Source organism: Suncus etruscus, chromosome 18, assembly GCF_024139225.1.
Source record: "Suncus etruscus isolate mSunEtr1 chromosome 18, mSunEtr1.pri.cur, whole genome shotgun sequence".
NCBI lineage: Eukaryota > Metazoa > Chordata > Mammalia > Eulipotyphla > Soricidae > Suncus > Suncus etruscus.
This window is the reverse complement of record NC_064865.1, coordinates 3,772,762-3,794,808: the sequence shown is the minus strand read 5'-3', so window position 1 is coordinate 3,794,808 and position 22,047 is coordinate 3,772,762. Positions and strand designations below refer to the sequence as shown.

The window sequence follows — 22,047 nt, the reverse complement described above, 5'->3', positions numbered from 1 at the left end:
GACCATATGGGACGCCAGGGGATCGAACCGAGGTCCTTCCTTGGCTAGCGCTTGCAAGGCAGGCACCTTACCTCTAGCGCCACCTCGCCGGCCCCAGTAGGATACTTTCTTGCATGCAGCTGATGTGGGTTCGATCTCTAGCATCCCGGATATATGGTCCCCTGAGTCCACCAGGAAGATTTCCTAAGTGCAGAGCCAAGAATGAGCAGTGAGCACCATTGGGTATGGCTTAAAAACAAAAGAAAAAGTGCTAACAGCCTTAAATGAGGTCGAAAGCCTTCAATCAAAATGATGTAAGAATGAAGTCCTGGGCCCGAAGAGATAGCACAGCGGCAGTTTGCCTTGCAAGCAGCCGATCCAGGACCAAAGGTGGTTGGTTTGAATCCCGGTGTCCCATATGGTCCCCCGTGCCTGCCAGGAGCTATTTCTGAGCAGACAGCCAGGAGTGACCCCTGAGCACTGCTGGGTGTGACCCAAAAACCAAAAAAAAAAAAAAAAAGAATGAAGTCCTGAGGCCAGAGCAGTGGTGGAGCAAGTGGTAGAACATTTGCCTTGTATGTGCGTGCTAACCTAGGACTGACAGCGATTTGATCCCCCGGCATCCCATATGGTCCCTCAAGCCAGGAGCGATTTCTGAGCGCATAGCCAGGAGGAACCCCTGAGTGTCACCAAAAAGAAAAAAGAAAAAAGAATGAAGTTCTAATCGGTGAACCTACAGGTGAGGGACCAGAGGGCAATGGGGACAGTGCAGGAGCAGCCCCTGGGCTGAGGGAAGGGTGTGTAAGGCGGGGCCACCCACCTGGAACTGGCTCCACTTTCTGCCAGGAAGTCTAACTGGTGTGGGAGTAGTGTTGGATCAAAACCACTGAGTTCAGGGGTGAGTTTGTTGGTGCTCTGAAGACCATATGCCCTGCGGTGAATCAAACTGGAGTCCCAATCCAGGCAAGAGCCTTTTCTGTAGCACCATCTCTCCCATAGGGCCATTTTTGGAGAAGGGGCCCAAAGGTGTGGCCCTGTCCCCTGGGGCAATAACTCTATCCTGTCCCTTCCAGGGAAGAGAAGCAGAGAGCACAGCTTCAAGGCAGAGACACACAGGCCCCTTGTTCCAGGAAGCCAGAATCTAGCTGTCAGGGCAGAGGGCCAGGCAGGGGTGGGCCCCGAGACAGCAGCCTCTTCTTGCCCCAAGGTATGGGCAGGAAGCCAGCAGCCAGGGTGGGGTGGTCCCCTGCAGTTCTGCCCAGCTCTTTCTGGCGCTGAGGGGTAAGGGCAGAGGGGAAGGGGTGGCAGTGCAGACAAAGGACAGATGGGGTGCTGTCTCCATCTCCAGTCCTGTGAATGGAGGAATGGAGCAGCAAAGAAAAATGCTCTTTTCTCAGTCTCAGCCAACGGTCTGGGTGTCCTGGCTCTAGGCCTGTCACTCCTTTGTGGTCCCAGTAGGGGGCACTGCAGCCTCTCTGGGGTCAAGTCGACAATTCCCAACACCCTATTCTCCGCCTCACCCCCACTCTTGCCCTAACTTGGACTTGGGCCCGGTGCTGGCCAGATCCCAGCTGGGTCATGCTCACCCCCCCCCCCCCATTAGGCTGCCATCTCTCTACCCTCTCCAGGGCATGAAGCCGTCCGTGGCTGGAGAAAACGGGCAAGCACAGAGAAAAAAAAAAATGTTTATTTAATCAGAGAGCCTCTGAAGGCACCTGGTTTCTGTTGAGTATAAAAAAGGCAGTATAATGGCAACTGAACAGGGGAGCATGGGGAGGAGGGGGGAAGTATCAGATGGAACCTTAGGACAGACAGTTCTAGCCTTCAGCCAAAGACTATTTGGACTGACAGACACACGCGTTCGTCCGCCTAAGCCCGAGCTGTCCTGTTCAGAGAGGGGTCAGTCAATGCCAAGTGTGGGGACCCCCTTCCACTCTGACCCTCAGGTCCACAGTGTCCCCAGCCTAGCACGGGCTGAGAGAAAGCACACGCCACACTTGAAGAGAAACCTCCAGTCCACGCCTGCCCATCCCTGGAAGAGAGAGTGGAAGCAGGCGGCCAATACAGTCTTTCCAGCTGTCCGTCCATGGTCACACAATCGCCCGGAACAGGAAGGAGAAGATCGCACCCAGCGCCAGGCCCAGAGACAGAAAGAAGGCCATGATGGCTCCGGCCGTCTCTGCCTCAGCTGGCTTCACTTTCCTGTGGAGAGGGAGAGGTGAGGAGGGTGCAGGCTATCTCTGGACTCGCCACCGCACATCAGACTGGCCCAGAACATCTGGATTCAGCACCTCAACCCATCTGCTTTCCCACCCTTCTGGCTCCTCTACCTCAGTAAAGCAGGCAGCCCACCCGGCTACAACCCACCTAATTAACTACACAGTTAGAGGTGCCCCTCAGGTCTCTCAGCCCGGAAGCCCTAAGCTCCCCCTTTGCCCTGTCTCCCCACATAGAATTCTAGGCTTTGCTCGAAGCTGCCAAGATATCTGTCCACTCACTTGGGTCCGAAGCACATGCAGAGACTGGCGAGGTAGCCGTTGGAGAAGGCAAAGGCAGCCATGAAGAGGATGAACCAGGAGTCGTGCTCGAAGAACACGGGCAGATAGTAGCGGGGCTGGACGTTACACAGCAGCAACAGGGGCACGAATACCACCCGGGCCAGTACCAGGCCTGGCAGCCAAAGGCTGTCCTTCCCAGGCTGTGGAGATGATAGCTGTGCTCAGCCCAGCCTTGCCCCAGATCCCAGAGCCCCCTTTGGGGCCTCTTGGTATCTTCAAAGCATGGCTGGCTGAAGGACTGATTGGGGGAACACTGTAGAACCTTCTGTACATATTTTCTGGGGGGACTCACACTCACACAGCAATTTCTGGCTCTGCTTTCAGGAATCACTCCTGGCTGTGTCAGGGTTGCTGGGGATTGAACATTGTCAGCTTTCAAGGCAAGTGCCTTTTCTGATGTACCATCTCTCCAGTCCCTCTATTTTACTTTAGGGGCCTTTCCAGGCAATCCTTGGCCTATTGGGGGGGGAGCACTGTAGCTGACAGTTCAGTGCTCAGAGGTCATCAGAGCTACATCCTGTGGCCATGAGGTGCTGGGATCAAACTCAGGCACATGGAAGTCTTATGTTCAGCCGCTTGACCTATCTCCCTGGCACAAAAAGTGCAGATCTTAAAAAGAAAGGGGTGGGGGTGGGGAAACCCAAGTGATAGCACACAGCTGCCCCGGGTTTGATTCCCAGCATTCCATATGGTCCCCTGAGCCTTCCAGGAGTGATTTCTGAGTGCAGAGCCAGGAGTAATTCTTGAGTGTTGCCAGGGATGGCCCAAGAAGCAAAATAAAACAAAACAAAAACAAATAAACCAACAAAAACAAAAGTATATCTTGATCTGGGTGGTAATCAGATACAATAAGTCCTTATTAATGTTGACCATTGGAAACTGGTGAAATTATACCTAACCAAAGCAAGTCCTCTAACAATATCGGCGTTTAACATTGGCTAAGATTGTTTAATCTTCATTAAAAATTCTTGGCTTTGGGTCCACATTGTGGTGTTCAGGGCTTACTCCTGGTTTGCGTCCAGGAATCACTCCTGGTGGAGTTTGGGAAACTATCTGGGATGCTGAGGATTAAACCTGGATTGGGTTCATGCAGGGGGCAAGCACCTTACCTACCGCACCATGTCTCCAGTACTCCCCCAAACAAAAGTTTTGGCTAAACCCAGAGGTGCTCAAGAGATCACAAATGGTGCCCTGGATTAAACCAGTGTTAAAGTGAAAGCAAGCACCTTAACCCCTGTACTATTGTTCCAGCCTCTCTCCTTTGTTTTATAACAAAAAGATGACTAGGGAATATGCAGTGGCATAGCAGGTAGGGTCATTGCCTTGCATGTGGCTGTCCAGCTTTAATCCCTTAGGGAGTTTAGGGTTCCTAGGCCAAGGGGCACCTGAAGCAGCAGGACTGGATCATGACTGGGTAGGGTGCTTTACTGGGATGGAGAGAGAGCTAGATGTGTGGCAAAACTGCGTGGGTTGAGGTGCTGAATCCGGGACACCAGTGGCTCCCATCGTAGATGCTCTGGGCCTGCCTGTGATGGGGAGTCTTAAGGTACCTCAGATGGCCAGGAGGAAACCCTGAGCACCAGTGGATATGGCACACTCTTACCCACCATCCACCAAAAAGCCCTGAATGTAAATAAAATGATGTATATAAAGGACTCACTGTGTGCTTAGATATGTGCAAATATCTATGTATTTAAATATGTGTGTATATGGATATATGCCACATATATATCTACATATAGATATTACAGTGTACACCAAGAATTGTATGCCTTTTGTATTTATGAAAGATCAAACCTCTGTTTTTGTTTTTTGTTTTTTCTTGGTTTTTGGGCCACACCCGGTGAGGCTCAGGGGTTGCTCCTGGCTTGGGGGACCATATGGGATGCCGGGGGATCGAAATGCAGTCCGCCCTAGGCTAGTACGTGCAAGGCAGATGCCTTACCACTTGCGCCACGGTTCCGGGCCCCTAAACCTCTGTTTTGAAGTCAGGCATGGTCCCTCTATGAGCCTGCTTATCAGGGATTCCATTTTTCTTTTTTTTTGTGGGGGGGGTGCCTTTGGGCATACCCAGGAGTCCTTACTCCTGGCTGTGCTTAGGGATCACCCCTGGCAGTACTTGGGGGATGATATTAGGGTATGTAGTGCTGGGGATCAAATTGGTTTGTGTTACATGTAAGGCAAACGCCTCACCTTCTGACCCACGATTTCCCTTTCTAGCATGTCAGTCTAAACTTTTGCCTCTCGTTCAAATTTGATGTTTCCCGTCCACTTTTTCTTAAATTTTTGGACCCTGTCCAGCAGTGTGTTTAGGGCTTACTACTAGCTGTTTTTAGGGATCAATCTTGGATCCCTTGGAGGAGCCTCTGAGGAACTGAGAATTGAATCCAGGTTGGCTGTGTACAAGGCAAGACCCCGATCCCCTATACTATCACTCCAGAACCCTGAGCTATTTCTCCAGCCCCAGGTGTCTCCTTTTTTTTTCACTTACCCACATGCATACGGCTGTGAGGCTACGGCCCAACCAGTCAAACACATTGAAAGTCAAGAAACAGGACACAGGAATGAAGTAATTCTCTAGAAAAGGAAGAGTAAATAAAGTTACAATTATTAGGTCCGGATAGGCAGATTTAGCAGCACTGACCCTCAAGGGAAAAGTCGCAAACAGGAAAAGATGCTTCCAGCATGGGGAAAGGTAAATGGCTCAGGAAAGCCATGCTGAGGAGCCAGTGGCCCTGGCTCTTCCTCTCCCAGTCCTGCTCCAGCCCATCGGTCCCCACCCTGGGAACCCTGGGGGATCCTCACTCCAAGCGTGGTTCTCTGCAATGCTGGAGCGGACCTCGGCGGTCACGGAGGGAAATATCCCAATGGTGATAGTGAAGATGAAGCAGACAGAGAAAGCCGGAACTGAAATCTGGAAGAAAAGGAACCAGCCACGTCTTCATGAGAGTCATCTATTTAGGACCAAGAATCAAGAACCACAATTCCCCCAACACGCATGAATGCACACAAGAGAAAGAGAGAGAAGAATGAATCCAGAGAAGTGGCCAGAGAGGCAGTGTGGGGAGGGGAGAGAAAGGACAACAGAAGACAGGACGCGCCACTGTTTCACATACTTGTCGGAGGATGGTGAGGACAGAGTGACTTTTGCCGACGGGCTGAGTGTTGGAGGCTGAAAGTTTGGCCTCTTTGCTTGTGCCTTGCTCCTCTCCTGTGGGGTGGGATAACATTGTGAGAAGGACAGAGAAAATATTCTCTGGGAGGAGTTGGGGGTAGGCACTAACCCCATGTACCCTTTCCTCCCCAACTTCATAGTACAAGTCCCCAAGGTGCTGAGCTATCCCAGGAACCTTAGGTCATGTGACCGCCTGCCCAGGAATCTGACACTGCCCACACCCCCCTTCCTGACACCCCCTTTCTCCACTTCTTTAGGTTCTCGAGACCTTTACTAATGAGATCCAACTTGGTCTCCTGTTCCCCAGGGCCCTCGAGCTTCAGCTGCTGGTAATAGCGGTAGAATTCCTAGTCAAGGGAGAAGGAGACAGGGAAAGGGAGGATCAATGGTGGAATCTCCAGGACTGGCACTGGGGTCCAGAGCCCTGGAGCCCCTCCCCACAGACTGCAAACGTAGCTTTGTCCGTGTACTCACCAGCCGAGGCAGAGCCAGGTAGCACAGGATGGTCAGGATGATAACCATACAGGCTGTGATGAAGTAGCCGAAGGCACTTTCAGCCAGCTCGGAACCACCTGGAGCGGGCAGGATGGGTCCATGAGGAGATGGCTGCACTCCACCCCAGGCCTTCCCTGACTCTGCTCCCATAATAAACAAGACAGAGGTGCGGGACTTACTGGCAATGGCACAGATCATGGCCACAGCAGCGAAGAAGCCAGCTAGACCCTGGCCACTCATGATGGGAGCTGTGTAGTTAGCGGGCAGGAGACCAGCTAGACCAAAGAGGCTGCCCTGCAGGATGGCACCAAATGCTGGGGGAAGAACAGGGCTCTTATCAGCAGGGGGTGGTGGTGACTGGGACATGGGAAAAGAGATCTCTAATTTTGTTTCATCGCCCATCAAGTACACACACACACACACCACACACACACACACACACACACACACACACACACACACACACACACACACACCAGGCGCCGTTCCTGGCAATGCTCCTTGGCCCACAGTTTGGCTATGTCATATAACACTCGTGGATCATGTGGTGCTGGGAATGGAACTCAGGACATTGTCTATACTAGGCGCCATATGCTCTAGCGTGGGAAACATATCTCCCCAGCTCTGCCTGGTGTGCTCTGAATCCAAGTTTTCCTCTCTGTAGTTTTTGGGTTTGCTTTGTATTGGTTTTGTTCTTGGGCCATACCCAACAGTACTTAGGGCTTACTCCTGACTCTGCACTTAGGAATCACTCCTGGTGGGCTCAGAGGACCAGAGGGATACCGAAGATAGAATCCAGGTGAGTTGCATGCAAGGCAAGAATCCTACCCATGGTACTATCTCTCTAGCTTTCTTCCTCTCTGCTCCAGGAGCAATCTGGTGCCTCACTGCCCATGGGAATCCCTATCTTCTGGAAGATGGAAGGGGAATGGACTGTGTGTGGGTGTGAAAGAAGAGTAGAGAAACAGCTCAACAGGCTGAAGCACACTCTTTTCATGTAAGAAGCCTGGATTCATCTCCAGCAGTACTAGGAGTGATTCCTCTGAGCACTGTCAGGGGTGCCCACCCACAAAAAAAAAATCAATCAAACACTCCAACAGAACCACATTACTGGAATCATCTTGCTCAGCCTCATAATTTGAGGGGGGGAATAGACGGTACTAGGACCAGACAGTCATATGAACATCTAGTGGAAATAAAAAATGATCAGACTTGAACACCAAACCCAAAGTCAACGACAACAGAATAGATACCCAATCTACCACCAGCTGTACAAGTGGAGACCAGTTACGCTAGCATCCTGGGGGGTAAAGGAGGAAAATATGGGATACATACTGGGAACAGGGGTGGAGGGGGGACAACACAGGTGGTGGGAATAACCCTTATTCATTGTCCCTATGTACCTTAAATATTATTGTGAAAGATTTGTAATCATTTTGGCCACAATAAAAAAATTTAAAATATCAATCAATCAAACAAGCAAACAAAAAAGAATGGTGTGGGAAGATGGAAGACTTTCTTACAGTTGATGAGCATGATCTTGACCATGGTAATGATGAAGAAGGGCAGTGCATCCATAGGAATCTTCACCAATATGGCGGTGATGAGAAACACCAGCAGGATGACTATGAGACTGCTCAGGATCCGAACAGACTGGGAGATCCTGCCAAGATGCCAAGAACTCAGCTACGATCCGAGTGGTGCCTAGGGGTGGTGGGGTAGGCAGGGGATCTGGGTGGAAAGGGGCTCACCTCTGGTGGAGGAAGGAGTTGAGACAGGTGAAGACTAGCAGGGGCAGCATGGCACACAAGGTCATGACATTGTTGAAGATGGCACTGAGGGAATTCCGGGCCAGAGGGTGTGTGGAGTTCGAGGCAGTGACATTGTGGTTCAGGTTATCGGTGGCAGCCGAGGTCACATTCTGGGACTTGTCCAGGCGGTTTGTGAAATACTTCAGGGGTGGCAGACAGAAGGGTTGGCATCTCTCGCCTGGTTTCACAAGGGCATATCCAGGTCCCACAAGCCCAGTCCTCTACCCACAATCTCACCAGAGAGGCTGTCATGAAAAAATTCCAGGGGAGCAGTGTTCCCAGCCCCAGGATGAAGAGGATGAGCCATACGGCCCTGTACCTAGAGGTGGGAGAGACAGGTCAGTGAACCACTAACCCTCAACTGGGTCAAACCTCCCTCCCAGGCCTGCCAGTGGGGCTGGAGCACAGGACACCTGTGTTTGTGTCCCTGATTATTAGTCCAATGGGTGAAGTGGAGGGGGTGTGTGTCCTGGGTTGGGAAAAAGGGCACAGTGGCATCCATTGGGGGAAGGGACCAGGAACACAGAACTCGGACAGAACTCGTTTCTCAGCAAGAAAGATTTGGGAGGACCCAGCAGGCTGGGGAATGTGTGACCCACACATCCGGGAGGTGGTTTTGGAAATCCTGCTCAGGCATCAGAGTGGGTGAGTGAGTGAGAAACGAAACAGCAAGTATCTTCCATATCCCACACCCCTCTCTCCCGGGCTGACTGGAAGTGATTATGTCTGGGCAGGAACTGTGTGGCTTCCCAAAGAGAATTCTGAACCTAATATAAGCCCTGGGGCATGGTGCCTAAGGGCGGTTATAGAGAAAGGGAGTTGTTTCCTTGCTGACCTGGACAGACCAGGCTTTGTAGACTGTACTACCTCAGGGAGGCCAGGTCTGCACCCCAGATAGTCAACAAGCTCTCCGTGACTTTGCCTGGGCACTGTTTGAGCCCTTCACATAGGGCCTGTGTGGGACGGGCGACCTCACATGCCATCTGTGGTCTGCCATCCAAACTTGTTTTCTTCAGAGGTAGCAGGGACGAAGCCCAAGAACAACATAGTGACAAGGCTAGGAAGAGCTTAAAACTTGGGTGAGGGCACCCAAGAGGCAAGTCTGAGTTCCCACCATGAAAACAGAGCTAATGGCTAGATTCAGAGAGCCAGAACAGTAACAGGGGTGCTGGTGAATGTGGTAAGGCCATACCCAGACAAATGGGGGCACCAATGAGAGAAAACAGGGCCTGTACTACGTCTCCTAGCCTCTTCCCACGCAGAGACCCTCAACACTGGCCCCAAGATATCAAGCTTGAGTGCTGAGGGACACAGAACAGCCAGGGGAGGGGAGATGAGATATATGGGGGTGAGGGGCTGAGGCAAAAAGATTCTGAACCTCAGGCAAAGCTTTCCCAACTTCTCAGGGTCCTAGAGCCATGAAGAACTTGAATAAAATGGCAGCACACAAACACATGTGCATGACCCCACTTTGATTCCACTCTACATCCCTCCCTCAGAGAGAGGGAAGGTCAGCTCCAGGCCCAGAGTCCATGGAGTCATTTCAGGCAGAGGCCCTGAGCTGTGGTCCCCACGAGGAGAAGCAGTTTGGCCAGATGTGCTCTGGGGTGAAGGACGCTGCCAAATGTCTCCCAGAAGCGGTGGTGGGAGGAGTTGGGAGCTTCTCCACTGGTTGGAAAACAATATTGGAAACACTGACAGGCCAGGGAGGGCCGGCCTCCCACCTACACACATCCACACCACAGCCAGCACCCCGCCAAGCAGGCCTGTCTCCCACCCCTGAGGAAGACCTAAGTCGGAGCAACTGGCCAGAAAGCCAGCCAGAGCATAGGCTCTCCCACATGACAAGGACACCCTCCCCCCAAGACCCATTTCACTCCCTAGATCCTCAGTTGAGTCCCCAAGTACCTGTCCTGCGGCTGATGGCTGGTTGTCATGGTGACAGCAGTCTGGGTTTTGCCTGGCTGGTAGCTCCCTCCCTCTGAGGCCTGCTGAGGACAGAAGCAGTGTGAGGCCATGTCTTGGCTCCAGCCTCTCTCCAGGAGTCCCCAGGAGCTTGAGGACAAGAAGGAGGGCAGGGTAGACGGAGCAGGCCAAGAAGCGTCTTGAAGCCCTCTCCTCCTCCGTTACCCAAGGCCCTGCCTCTCAGGATTGCTCTGCATGTCCCCCCCTCCCTGGCAGCCTGGCTTTACCTGGCTCCAGGCCTGGCCAGGCAGCTGCCCCCCTGCTATTTTTATCCAGCAGTGAGCAGAGCCAGCAGTGAAAGTGTGGAGGGTGATGAGCAGGGAGGAAGGAGGAGAGGGAGAGAGAGTGACAGGCAGAGAAGGCCAAGAAAGAGGGGTCAGGGACAGCGCCTGCTGACAGAGGGGAAGAGGGAAAGAGTGAGGAGGGGCTGGAAGAGGGGAGCAGAAAACACACAAACACACGGATCCAGTTATGCCAACTTGCATTCGGCAGGCCTGACCCCTCTGCCCTCCTGGGAAGCCCCTGGACCGAGCCAGTCTGTCCTCTCCAAACTGCCACCTCACCCTTCCTTTCCAGCTGCTGCCTGGAGGCTTCCCAGTTCCTACCAGGTCCAAACCAGTTTCTAGGAAAATCGCCTCACCAGAGGTTCGGGACATGGCCTCTCCCGACCCCCAGATCTGTCACCCCCTTTCCTCTTGGTTCCTCCCAGACTCTCCAGCTGGGTCCACTTCCCCTTTCTGAGGCCCATCTAGAGGGGGTAGGTTGGAGGGTGCCAGCCCACAGTCCAGAGGCTCCCTCCTCAGTGGCCATTGCTCCTGCTCTCCTTGGGTTCCTGGAGGGGAGGCCCTGGCACCAGTAGTTCTGGTTTTGCAAACAGGCTGTCCTGGTTCTTGGGGTCACACTCAGGAGGGTCTCACACTTACCAGCGGGAGGTTAGGAGGAAATGAAGGGCCTGGGCAATCCTTGCAAGGCGATCTTCACCCTGTCCAGCCTGCAAGCCTGCCCTGTTCGTGACTGGTCAGAACGAAGACCACATCACAGGGTGTATCAAGAGAGAACCACCTTGCTGAGGGGAGTGGCCCTGTTCTGAGAAGCCTGGCACCACCACCACAATACACACACACACACACACCAGGGAGATAAAACCACCCCTGTAGCTCAGGAGATAAGAGAGCCAGTCTCCTCTGGGGGGGGGGGGTGCGCTAAGGTGTGGCCAAGGCTGAGACAAACTCTACAGGGGACCTTTTTTTCTGACTATTCCGAGAATTCCCCATCGGCCCCTCAGACTCCACAGGCCTTCCACAGTTCCTCATGCACCCTTGGGTGGAAGCAGGGAGATGGGGAATAGCCCCTTAGCACCCCAAAGGGAGGTGGAAGACTTCATTTCTCTCTCTCTCTTTTTTTTTCTTGGTTTTTGGGTCACACCCAGCAGCGCTCAGGGGACCCTATGGGATGCGGGGATTTGGACCACCAACCTTCTGTATGAAAGGCAAATGCCTTACCTCCATGCTATCTCTCCGGCTCCTCATTTCTCTTTCTACCAACTGTTACAAAGGGCCCCTGTTCACTAGCCTTAGTGGCTGAAAACAGTGTTATTATTATTATTATTTTTTTGTTGTTCTTGGGTCATACCTGATAGAGCTCAGGAGTTACTCCTGGCTCTACGCTCAGAAATCACTCCTGGCAGGCTCGGGGGACCATATGGGATGCCGGAATTTGAACCACCGTCCTTCTGCATGCAAGGCAAACGCTTTACTTCCATGCTATCTCTCTGGCCCCTATTATTATTTTTTTTAGGGTGGTGGGACAGAACCCATGGCTTTTCGCACAGAAAGCCAGAGCTGGGCCAGAGTGATAGCACACTGACAGGGCGTTTGCCTTGCACACAGCCAACCCGGGAGGGACCCAGGTTCAATTCTTGGCATCCCATATGGTTCCCGAGCCTGCTAGGAGTGATTTCTGAGTGCAGAGCCAGGAGTAACCCCTGAGTGTCGCAGGGTGTGGCCCCCCAAAACCAAACAATCAAAAAAGAAAGCCAGAGCTCTACCTCCCTGGTCCTGGATAGGGTTCACATTTTTCTGAAGATGGAGACAAGAGCATGCTGCCCTCAGGGTGGGCAGGAAGATCTGAACTATTTTTCTTTTCTTTTAGTTTGTTTTTGAGCCACACCTAGCATTGCTCAGGGCCCACCCCTAACTGTGTGTGGGGTTTGGGGAAACATGTGGGATGCTAGGGATCAAATTTGGGTTGACCTCATGCAAGGTAAGTGCCCTACAGTTATACTATCTCTTCAGTCCCAGAAGCCAGATATTCTACAAGGCAGTGTGTGTGGATAGGAGTTGGAGAACTCCACATAGCATCCTGTACCACCATAGGCAAGATTCCAGGCATTAAGAAGCAGTTGAGGTTAAGCCCAGACCAGACCAGGTTGGGAACTGAGCCCCTCCCATCACTTAGCCAAATAGGCCTAAGGCTCAGAGTAGCACAGCAGGCTCAGGGGACCATATGGGATACAGGGATTCAAACCACGACCTTTTGCATGCAAGGCAAATGCCTTACCTCCATGCTATCTCTCCGGCTCCCTAGCATAGCTTTCTGCCCCCTGCCCTTCACTCCAGGCCTGGAAACCATTTACCTCAGGGGCCCAGTCACTCCCTCCCCACCCATGTCGGACACTTAGCTGGCCAGCCCAGGTTTCTGTTCTTGTCTGCTTTTGCCCAGCAGCAACTGGAGATTCAATTCAGGCTCAGAGCTTTTGGTGTTCCTCCGAGCCATGTCTTGACCTGCTAAAACAGGGCCCTTGAATGCAGCCACCCCACCTCTCACCCCACCTCTCATGCTCAGGTTCCTGATATATAATGCTCAACAACCTCAGCTGGAGACAAACCCTCCAGATAGCATCAAGTTCTCCATGCCTAGGATCCCAGACGGGGCCAGCCACTACCTGCAGACACCCAACCCTTTTGCCCTCATAAACACCTGGAATCGAGCACACATGGTCTCCTCAGAAGGAGCCAGGGGCCGGAGAGATAGCATGGAGGTAAGACATTTGCCTTGCATACAGAAGGATGGTGGTTCGAATCCCAGCATCCCATATGGTGCCTTGAGCCTGCCAGGAGCAATTTCTGAGCGTAGAACCAAGAGTAACCCCATGAGCACTGCCGGGTGTGACCCAAAAACAAAAACAACAACAACAACAAAAGAGGAGCCGGGCTCTAGAGAGGTTGAGTTATTTGTCACAGAGCTAGGGAAGGAGATCTCACATTCAAGTGAGTGATGGAAGGAGATCTCACATTCAAGTGAGTGATATTAGACTGATAGATAATACAGGGTAGGTATGGAACTTGCTTTCAGGCCCCTGGTTTGATTCCCACAATGAGGTTCCTCATCATGACAGCAGGGGAGGTCACCCCAGAACAGAGACAAGAGTAGCCCCTTGGGCGCTTCTGTGCCCAATCCCCCCCATATATACACAACCCCAAAAAAGTGATTCTTAGTCTAATCCAAGTTCCTGGGGATGGGAAAGAAGGTTTAGAGATCGTTTCTCAGTATGATTAGAAGCTGGGGATGTGGGGCCAGAGAGATAGCATGGAGGTAGGATGTTAGCCTCGCATGCAAAAGGACGGTGGTTCGAATCCCCCCAACCCATATAGTCCCCCAAGCCTGCCAGGAGCGATTTCTGAGCATAGAGCCAGGAGTAACCTCTGAGCGCTGCTGGGTGTGACTCAAAAACAAACAAAAAAAGAAGAAGATGAGGATGTGGGGACCTGAATGAGATAAACTACCACAGCAACCTATCTGGATTTCCATCTTCAAACCCCAGAGGGTCCTCTGAGCACCCCCTGATTAGAGTTTGGGGCAAACCCTGAGCAGCGCACAAGGTGGCCCCAAAACAAAAACAAATTTTTTCCAAATGGGGTGTGCTACTCCAACTAAAGAGGAGAGGCAGGGGGTGCCTTTTTCCAGTCTGGGGGGGGAAAGCACCCCCCAGAATAGGCATCCTAGTGGGGGGGGCATCAGGAAGGTGGAACAAATATGGGGGTGTCTGGAGCTTTAACAAAACAAGGGACAAGGGTAAGCCTAGCCTTCCCTCCTTGCCCCTTCTCCCAGGACCTTGGGAAGGAAGGGAATCCCTCTGGACAGAGAAAAGGGGGCACGCCCAGGCCAGAGCTGGGTCCACAAAGAATTGGGGGGTGTCCAGGGCCAGCTGCTCCAGGTCCAGCCCGCACCCCAAACCCTGTAGCAGCCACCACCACCACCCCCCAGGTCGATCGATCGAGCCCGAATCCTCCTGGCAGAGGTCAGGCCGCTTTCGGGCCTGCGAGAGCCCAGGCCCGAGTCCCCCCAAATCGGGCCCCAGGTCCCCCCAGGGGTCCCCAAGCCCGATCCGTGGGTGCCACGTGCTGCAGGCCAGCTGGCCAGGTCCACGCGGGGGGCTTCGGGGACCGTCCCCGGGGTCCCTCCCATCTCAGGCCCGGCCTCCACGTCCCCCTGGAGGGCTGCGAGAGGCGCCGGGCACCCCCGCGAACCCCGATCGCCCCACCCCGGCCCCCCGCAGCACCTGCCAGGGAAGAGTCCCGCCGCCGGCCGGGTCCGCGCGCTCTGCCCCGGCTTCCCGCGCCCGCCCGGGACAGCGAACCCGCCTCCAGCCCCGGCCCGCCCCAGGCCCGCCCCGGCCCGCCCCGGCTCGCCACGCCCGCCGGCCCCCGAGCCGGCCAGGCCCGCCCCTCGCCGGGCCCCCAGGACGCTTCCACCGCATCCGCTCATTTGCAGATCTAGCTGTCCCCACGTTCCCAGAGGTTCCCCCGAACAGCTTTCTTCCTTTTTATTTTTGTTTGGTTTGTTTTGGGGACACACCCGGGGACTGACACTCGGGGGTTCCTCCTGGCTATGTGCTCAGAAATGACTTATTCCTGGGGTTACTCCTGGTTATGTGCTTAGAACTAAACTCTGGGGTTCCTCCTGGCTATGTGCTCAGAGATTCATTCTTGGGGTTCCTCCTGGCTATGTGCTCAGAAATGACTTACTCCTGGGGTTACACCTGGTTATGTGCTCAGAACTAAATTCTGGGGTTCCTCCTGGCTATGTGCTCAGAGATTCATTCTTGGGGTTCCTTCTGGCTATGTGCTCAGAAGTGACTCCTGGCTTGGGGTACCATATGGGACACCTGGGATCGAACCCAGGTCAGGCCTAGGTTAGCCACATGCAAGGCATGTTTGTGTCACTGCTCCAGCCCCTTGTCTTGTCTCCTTCCTTCCTTCCTTCCTTCCTTCCTTCCTTCCTTCCTTCCTTCCTTCCTTCCTTCCTTCCTTCCTTCCTTCCTTCCTTCCTTCCTTCCTTCCTTCCTTCCTTCCTTCTTTCTTTTTCTTTTTTTCTCTTTCTCTCTTCCTTCCTTCCCTCCTTCTTACTTTCTTCATTCTTTCTTTCTTTCTTTTTTTTTTTTTTTTTTTGTTTTTGGGTCACACCAGTGACACTCAGGGGTTACTCCTGGCCTTGTGCTTAGAAATCGCTCCTGGTGGGGCCGAAGAGATAGCATGGAGGTAACACATTTGCCTTTCATGTAGAAGGCCATCGGTTTGAATCTTGGCGTCCCATATGGTCCCCCGTGCCTGCCAGGGGCAATTTCTGAGCATGGAGCCAGGAGTAACCCCTGAGCACTGCCAGGTGTGACCCAAAAACCACACACACACACACACACACACACACACACACACACAAAGAAATCACTCCTGGCAGGCTCAGGGGACCATATGGGATGCCAGGATTTGAACCACCGTCCTTCTGCATGCAAGGCAAATGGCCCTACCTCCATACTATCTCTCTGGCCCTTCTTGTTTTTCTTTACGGGTGCCCTCTTCCCTTTATTCAGAGTTTCCCTCCATCTTTTCTACACCTGAAATATCATTTCCCCAGCCATGTGGGGAGGGTCCCTCTGATATAATGGGACCCGCATGATTCTTTTTTTGTTCCTGCTTCTAATTCACAGACCCCAGCTCACTCAGAGGGGAATGGCGGCAAATCCCGTAGCTCCCTTGTTCACTCTTTGATTTTGTGGGGAGTAGAGAGATGTTGGCACCACACTTGGTGGTGCTCAGGGATCACCACTGGCCTGCTGGCTTGGGACAGGGATCATATGAGGGGCTGGGATTCAACCCTAAGCTGGCTACATGCATGAGCCAACCAGGCATGAACCCAGACCGCTGTCCTATCACTCCGACCTCATGCTTCACTCTTTCTAAACCCAGAACTCTGGAAATACAAACCCTCACATCATTCACTGGCTGAGGAGGGAGTGGGCCCATTGAGGAGGGATTCAATTCTCTTATCATTTTTTTTCTTTTGTGAGTCACACCCGGCAGCTCTCAGGGGTTACTCCTGGCTTTGTGTTCAGAAGTCGCTCCTGGCAGGCTCGGGGGACCATATGGGATGCCGCGATTCGGGGTCCGTCCATCCTGTGTTGGCTGCGGGACAACATGCCTTACCGCTGTGCTATCGCTCCGGGTTCAGTTCTCTTAATTTCCAAGAGAGGGTTAAAGATTCATTCCACTCCGCTGCTGGAGAGGGGTTTGGCCACACCTCAGTACTAGAGGACCATATGCAGAGCTAGTGACCAGATGTGCGTCATTTGCTGCATGCCAGGCAAATCCTTACAGCGGGTACTGCCTCTCCAGCCCCATGATTCCATTCCTTTTGGAATGGAAGGCAATATAAATTTGGGGGCCAGATTACTGCCCCTTCCCCAGCCACTAGTGCTGGAGGGCAGTGCAAAAGCTAGGGAGGGAGGTGCTAAATGAAAACCCAAGCCCTTTCCTCCCCTAAAACCCAAGAGGCCTGTCCCTGGGAGAAGCCACAAACCTTAATTAACAATTAGCAGAACTAACATCCTCAGGGGTCACTCCCTCTCCCCAGAGACCAGGGTCCTGAGGGGAAGCAACAGTTTTTTTACTCAAGTCTGCTTGGAGTCAGACTTGGAGCTATTCAGGCCTGTTGGCACTGGGCCTCAGAGATCATGACACACCATCACCCCAGCCTTATCCAAACACAGGGCAGGAAGATGGATTTGGTGCTGTTATTCTGGGAGCTGCCCACGGCTGGAGGGCAGATTTATGTCTGGGTTTACTGCCTGCTCCCCTCTCATCGATTTGTCCAGTCTATCTCTCTCTTGTCTCTGCCTCTGTCACTCTCTGTCTCTCTCTGTGGGTCTCTCTCTCCCTCCTCTCTTTCTCTCTCCTGACTCTGTCTCTCTGTGTGTGTCTGTCTCTGTCTGTCTCTGTCTGTCTCTGTCTCTCTCTGTCTCTCTGTCTCTCTCTCTGTCTCTCTGTCTCTCTCTCTGTCTCTCTGTCTCTGTCTCTGTCTCTCTGTCTCTGTCTCTGTCTCTCTCTCTCTCTCTTCTTCCTGTCTCTCCTTCCTTGACCTCAGTCTCTCTTCCCACTTACATTTCCTGTCTCTGGTCCTGTGGGGGTGGCAGGTCTCAGCAGTTATAGACCATGGCGAGACCAGTGGTCAGAGGAGGCCTGGAGGCGGAAAGAAGTGGGGGGAAGTGGTGAGGGTCCCGGCCTGGCAGGGAAAGACGGGTTCCTTGGTCCACCAGCCCGTTACAGGCCTGGTCTATTCAATGGAGGGCAGCGGCTAGGGCTGTTATTGCTGGAGAGACTCCCATCTGGCAGTCAGTCACCCTGTCTGGGCCCCCAGCCAGCACCCACACCCCTCCAGATCTACCTCCAGAGCTGCCTCCTAGGCCCAGTTATTGTGGGTGTCCAGGGCCCCCTGGTGGATAGCTTCAGAGCCCCAACTCATATAAGATTTCTGTGAGGGCAGTTTTCTAGCCTTGTGGCTCTATCTCCTAGGATCCCTCAGTTTCCTCCACTTGAACAAGGTTCAGCTGCACCCTAGCTTTCTCCTCTTCCCTTGGAAGTTGTATTTCCATGATTGGGGTCACACCCACTTAGTTGCTAGTAAGTCTGAGGTCACCTTGTTGCGCTGCTGGAATTGCAAACCTATTTGAGGTGGTGCCAAGGTTTGAACTCAGGGCCTCATGCTTGCAGGTCCCGAAGTTTACCACTCAGCCATCCTTCAGTTCGCAATATTTGTTTTCTTTCTTTTTTGGGCCACACCCAGTGACGCTCAGGGTTACTCATGGCTATGCATTCAGAAATCATTCCTGGCTTGGGGAAACCATATGAGACGCCGGGGATCGAACCCAGGTCCGTCCTGGGTCAGCCACATGCAAGGTAAACACCCTACTGCTGTGCTATCTATCGCTCTGGCCCCATTTCCCAATATTCTTTTTTTTTGTTTTGTTTTGTTTTTTTGTTTTTGGGCCACACCCATTTGATGCTCAAGGGTTACTCCTGGCTATGCGCTCAGAAATTGCTCCTGGCTTGGGGGGACCATATGGGACACTGGGGGATCGAACAGCGGTCCATCCTATACTAGCGCCTGCAAGGCAGACACCTTAACTCTAGCGCCACCTTCCCGGCCCCCCAATATTCTTTAAGACTGTGGCTTCCCCCAGCTTCCCTGCTGCCCCTCTGTACGAAAAGCCTACCTGGTCCCTCTCACCCAGATCACTTTCCCTCTTTCCAGGTATTTTCCAAGCTGGGTAAACTTGACATCTGCAAGTGTCTAAGGAGTGTGTACTTTTCCAGTTGTGTTTTGAATTTTATTCCTAGGCCTTGTAGAAGGACAAGAACTGGGAACAGGCTTATGAGACATTTGCCGGGGGCTGGAGAGACAGTTCAGGGCTTACGGCACTTCCCTTGCATGCAACTCACCATGGCTTGATCCTCAGCACCCCAATACTTCCCTGATCACCACCATGAGTGATTCTTGGGGGCCTGAGCAGTGGCGCAGCGGTAGGGTGTTTGCCTTGCACGTAGCCGATCCAGGATGGACGGTGGTTTGAACCCCAGCATCCCATACAATCCCCCGAGCCAAGAGCGATTTCTGAAAGCATAGCTAGCAGTAACCCCTGAGTGTCACAGGGCGTGCCCATCCAAATAAAGAATGACTCCTGAGCACAAAGCCAAAAGAGTAAGCCCTGAGCTCCACTGGGTGGGGCCCCAAGCCCCCCCCCCAAATAAACGCTCTATAACTGGAGGACACACCAGGCAGTGCTTCTGCCTCTGTGCTCAGGGACCATTCCTGGAGGGAATCCAGTAACTATAGAGTATTGGGGATCAAACCAGAGTCAGTCTTACACCATCTCTCTGGTGCAATCCTCAACAATTAAGATAAATCATTATACATGAAGATTACTGTTCTATTTTAAAATATTAAAGTTAATGCAAAAAAAAAACCTTGAAGAACAAGACATCACATCAAAGAAAGCATGTGTGTGGGGTGCGGAAGGTGGAGCACCTCCTCACTTCTGCAGCATTTCTTGTGGGGTATCAGATTCCTAAAAGCCCTACTGGATGTGACCTCGATCTTTCAGGCTTGATTTTTCAGACCTTTATCCTACCTTCAGCTCTGGCCAGACCACAGACCTTGGGGACCTCTGGAAGGAAGGAGGGTGAGGGGGCCCTCTAACCGTGACCTTCTGTGTCCCAGGAGACGTTCCTCTCGTCCAGTATCAGAAACTGCAGCTTCGAGACCACTATGGGTAGCAGCATCCTGGCTGGGTCAGGCCTGGCTGGGCCAGCTCCCCTCTCTATGCAGGCCCCACTACCAGCCCCTCCAGCCCCTGCCTGGCGCCCAGGCCTCTGCTGAGGCTTCAGAGGGGGTGCTCGGCCTTGGGGAGCGGGTGACGGGAAATCCCAGCCCAGGGAGCCCCTGACCTCCTTCCTGGCCTCCTCACCTCTGGGCCAGAACTGTAGCTAAGGCCGGAAATCGCAGCCATCACCCACCCTGAGCTAGGCCTCTCTGCCTAGCAACGGCCCGCTGGCAACCAGCTGGGGATGCTCTCTGGGTTGGTGGGGGCCGGAAGAGGGCTGTGGGAAGGGAGGCCCGGATCAGGACCCCCAAAAGGCACCCTGACCCCGGACAGTCTCCCGCCAGGTCGCCTTCCGAAGAGCAGCAGGCACCGGCGCCTTTGAGGTCGAGGGAGGAAGCAGATGGTGTTGAGCGGTTGGGGAGGGCTGGGGGGCTGTAGGGAAGAAAGGCCAGCAGGGTCTTGGGGCTCAGAGCCCCGGCCTCGGCTCTCCCCTTCTCCCCCCCAGCAAATGGGGATCCTGAAAGGGCCTGTGGTCCTCGTAACCCCCCTGACATCCTACCTATAGCCCTTGGCTGGTTTGCGTTGACTGTGAACTATTGCCCAGGAACAGTAAGCAACTAATCTTGATTTCCTGGCTAAGCGAGTGGACAGCTGTTTGTTTTGTGTGTGTGTAGCCGTACTAAAATACTATGGTGTTTAGACTATTGCATAGGAACAATAAGCAAATGATCTGGCTAAGCCGAGACAGCTGTTTGGTTTCTTTGTGTCCTTATGTGTAGCTATACTATAGGGTGCAGCTGGTGGGTGTATGTTTGGGGAACCATGCCGTGGGTTCTCAGGTGCTACTCCCAGGTCTGCTCAGAAATCCCTCCCACCCCTTAGGGTTGCTTGAGGGAGACTCTGCCTCAATCAGCCCCAGCCCTGTGCAAAGCATTGATCAACCCATAGAACACTTCTGTAATAAACTGTCCTAAGCTCTTATTTGATTCCTTAGGATTCGACAATTGGGAGAGGGTGTTACCTCTTACCCTCACCTAGGTCTCTGACTCCTTAAGTAGCTGCCCACAGGAATATTCCTGCCACCCCCCCACTAGTTCTATCTCTGGACTGACTGCAGAGCCAGCAAGGTTTTGCTCCCTACCTTGAGTTGACATGCTAGCTTCCTGCAGGTCAGACCTGTGAGTTTGGGATTACAATGTGACATTCTCATTGAGTTTAGACAGACATTTCTAGAAGGTGAGGATCAAATGACATTGGGATCAATAAGGAGCAAAAGAATTCCTGGACCTGTTCACAACCCCCCCCCCCCAACCTCTCTCTCTTCTCTTTCTTTCTTTCTTTCTTTCTTTCTTTCTTTCTTTCTTTCTTTCTTTCTTTCTTTCTTTCTTTCTTTCTTTCTTTCTTTCTTTCTTTCTTTCTTCTTTCTTTCTTCTTTCTTTTCCTTCTTCTTTCTTTCTTCTTCCTTTCTTTTCTTTCTTTCTCTTTCTTCTCTTTCTTTCTTTCTTTCCTTTCCTTCCTTTCCTTCCTTCCTTCCTTCCTTCCTTCCTTCCTCCTTCCTTCCTTCCTTTCTTTCTTTCTTTCTTTCTTTCTTTCTTTCTTTCTTTCTTTCTTTCTTTCTTTCTTTCTTTCTTTCTTTCTTTCTGTCTCTCTGTCTCTCCCTCACACACCTGGTGGTGTTCAGCTTTTACTCCTGGCTTTGTGCTCAGAAAATCACTCCTGGGCCCGGAGAAATAGCACAGCAGCGTTTGCCTTGCAAGCAGCCAATCCAGGACCAAAGGTGGTTGGTTCGAATCCCGGTGTCCCATATGGTTCCCCGTGCCTGCCAGGAGCTATTTCTGAGCAGACAGCCAGGAGTAACTCCTGAGCACCGCCGGGTGTGGCCCCAAAACAAAACAAAACAAAAAAAAAACAAAACAGAAAATCACTCCTGGCTGGCACCCAACTACCGTGGACCACATATGTGGTATCAGCAATAGGACCCGGATGGGCCTATGCAAGGCAAACACCTTACCTGATATTCTATCTCTCCAGCCTCCTTTCTTTTATTATTATTATTATTTTTAAATGTTAGGCATCATGATTTACAATTTTGCTAGTGATAAGGTTTCATGCATTCAACATTCCAACACTTTGCCAATCACTAGAATTTCCCTACTCAACCAACCTGTCCCCACCCATTGTCTTTTTTTTGGGGGGGGGCAGGGTTAGGCCTTACTGGGTGGTACTCTGTAAGCTTGCCACATGTAAGGCAAGCACCTTAAACCTCTGTACTATCTCTGCCCCCTATAACACATATACACACACAACCAGAAGGTAGCTCAGTGGTACCACTGGGCCTCACATGTCTGAGTTAGATGTTTAGCACCAAACTAAACCAAACCAAACCAAACCAAATAAAACCCCATAAAA

At 52.5% G+C, this 22,047-nt stretch overlaps 1 protein-coding gene across 2 annotated transcripts; it reads right to left on the bottom strand.

Annotated features, from left to right (window-relative positions):
• Window positions 1–1,651: 1,651 nt before the first annotated feature.
• On the bottom strand, window positions 1,652–14,600 carry SLC29A1 (solute carrier family 29 member 1 (Augustine blood group)). Of its 2 annotated transcripts, XM_049765503.1 has the most exons (13): window positions 14,545–14,600; window positions 9,927–10,006; window positions 8,256–8,337; window positions 7,959–8,158; window positions 7,731–7,870; window positions 6,387–6,521; window positions 6,187–6,284; window positions 5,981–6,059; window positions 5,654–5,748; window positions 5,343–5,451; window positions 5,029–5,114; window positions 2,478–2,677; window positions 1,652–2,181 (listed from the first exon to the last, which is right to left on the bottom strand). In XM_049765503.1, exons 2-13 carry the CDS (start codon window positions 9,953–9,955, stop codon window positions 2,070–2,072), a joined length of 1,365 nt encoding a protein of 454 aa, XP_049621460.1. In that variant the 5' UTR covers window positions 9,956–10,006; window positions 14,545–14,600; the 3' UTR covers window positions 1,652–2,069. The 2 variants fall into 2 exon arrangements, with proteins under 2 accessions (XP_049621460.1, XP_049621459.1); XM_049765502.1 differs by lacking the exon at window positions 14,545–14,600 and having other exon boundaries at window positions 9,927–10,149.
• Between the last annotated feature and the right edge of the window lie 7,447 nt (window positions 14,601–22,047).

Excerpts from the sequence above, each read along its gene's own strand:
- SLC29A1 (XM_049765502.1), bottom strand. The coding sequence starts at position 10,036 with ATGGCCTCACACTGCTTCTGTCCTCAGCAGGCCTCAGAGGGAGGGAGC. Across the intron at positions 5,749-5,980 it reads GTTGGATCTCATTAGTAAAG|GAGAGGAGCAAGGCACAAGC; the intron begins GTCTCGAGAACC and ends CCCACCCCACAG. Across the intron at positions 5,115-5,342 it reads TGCAGAGAACCACGCTTGGA|AGAATTACTTCATTCCTGTG; the intron begins GTGAGGATCCCC and ends TTCCTTTTCTAG.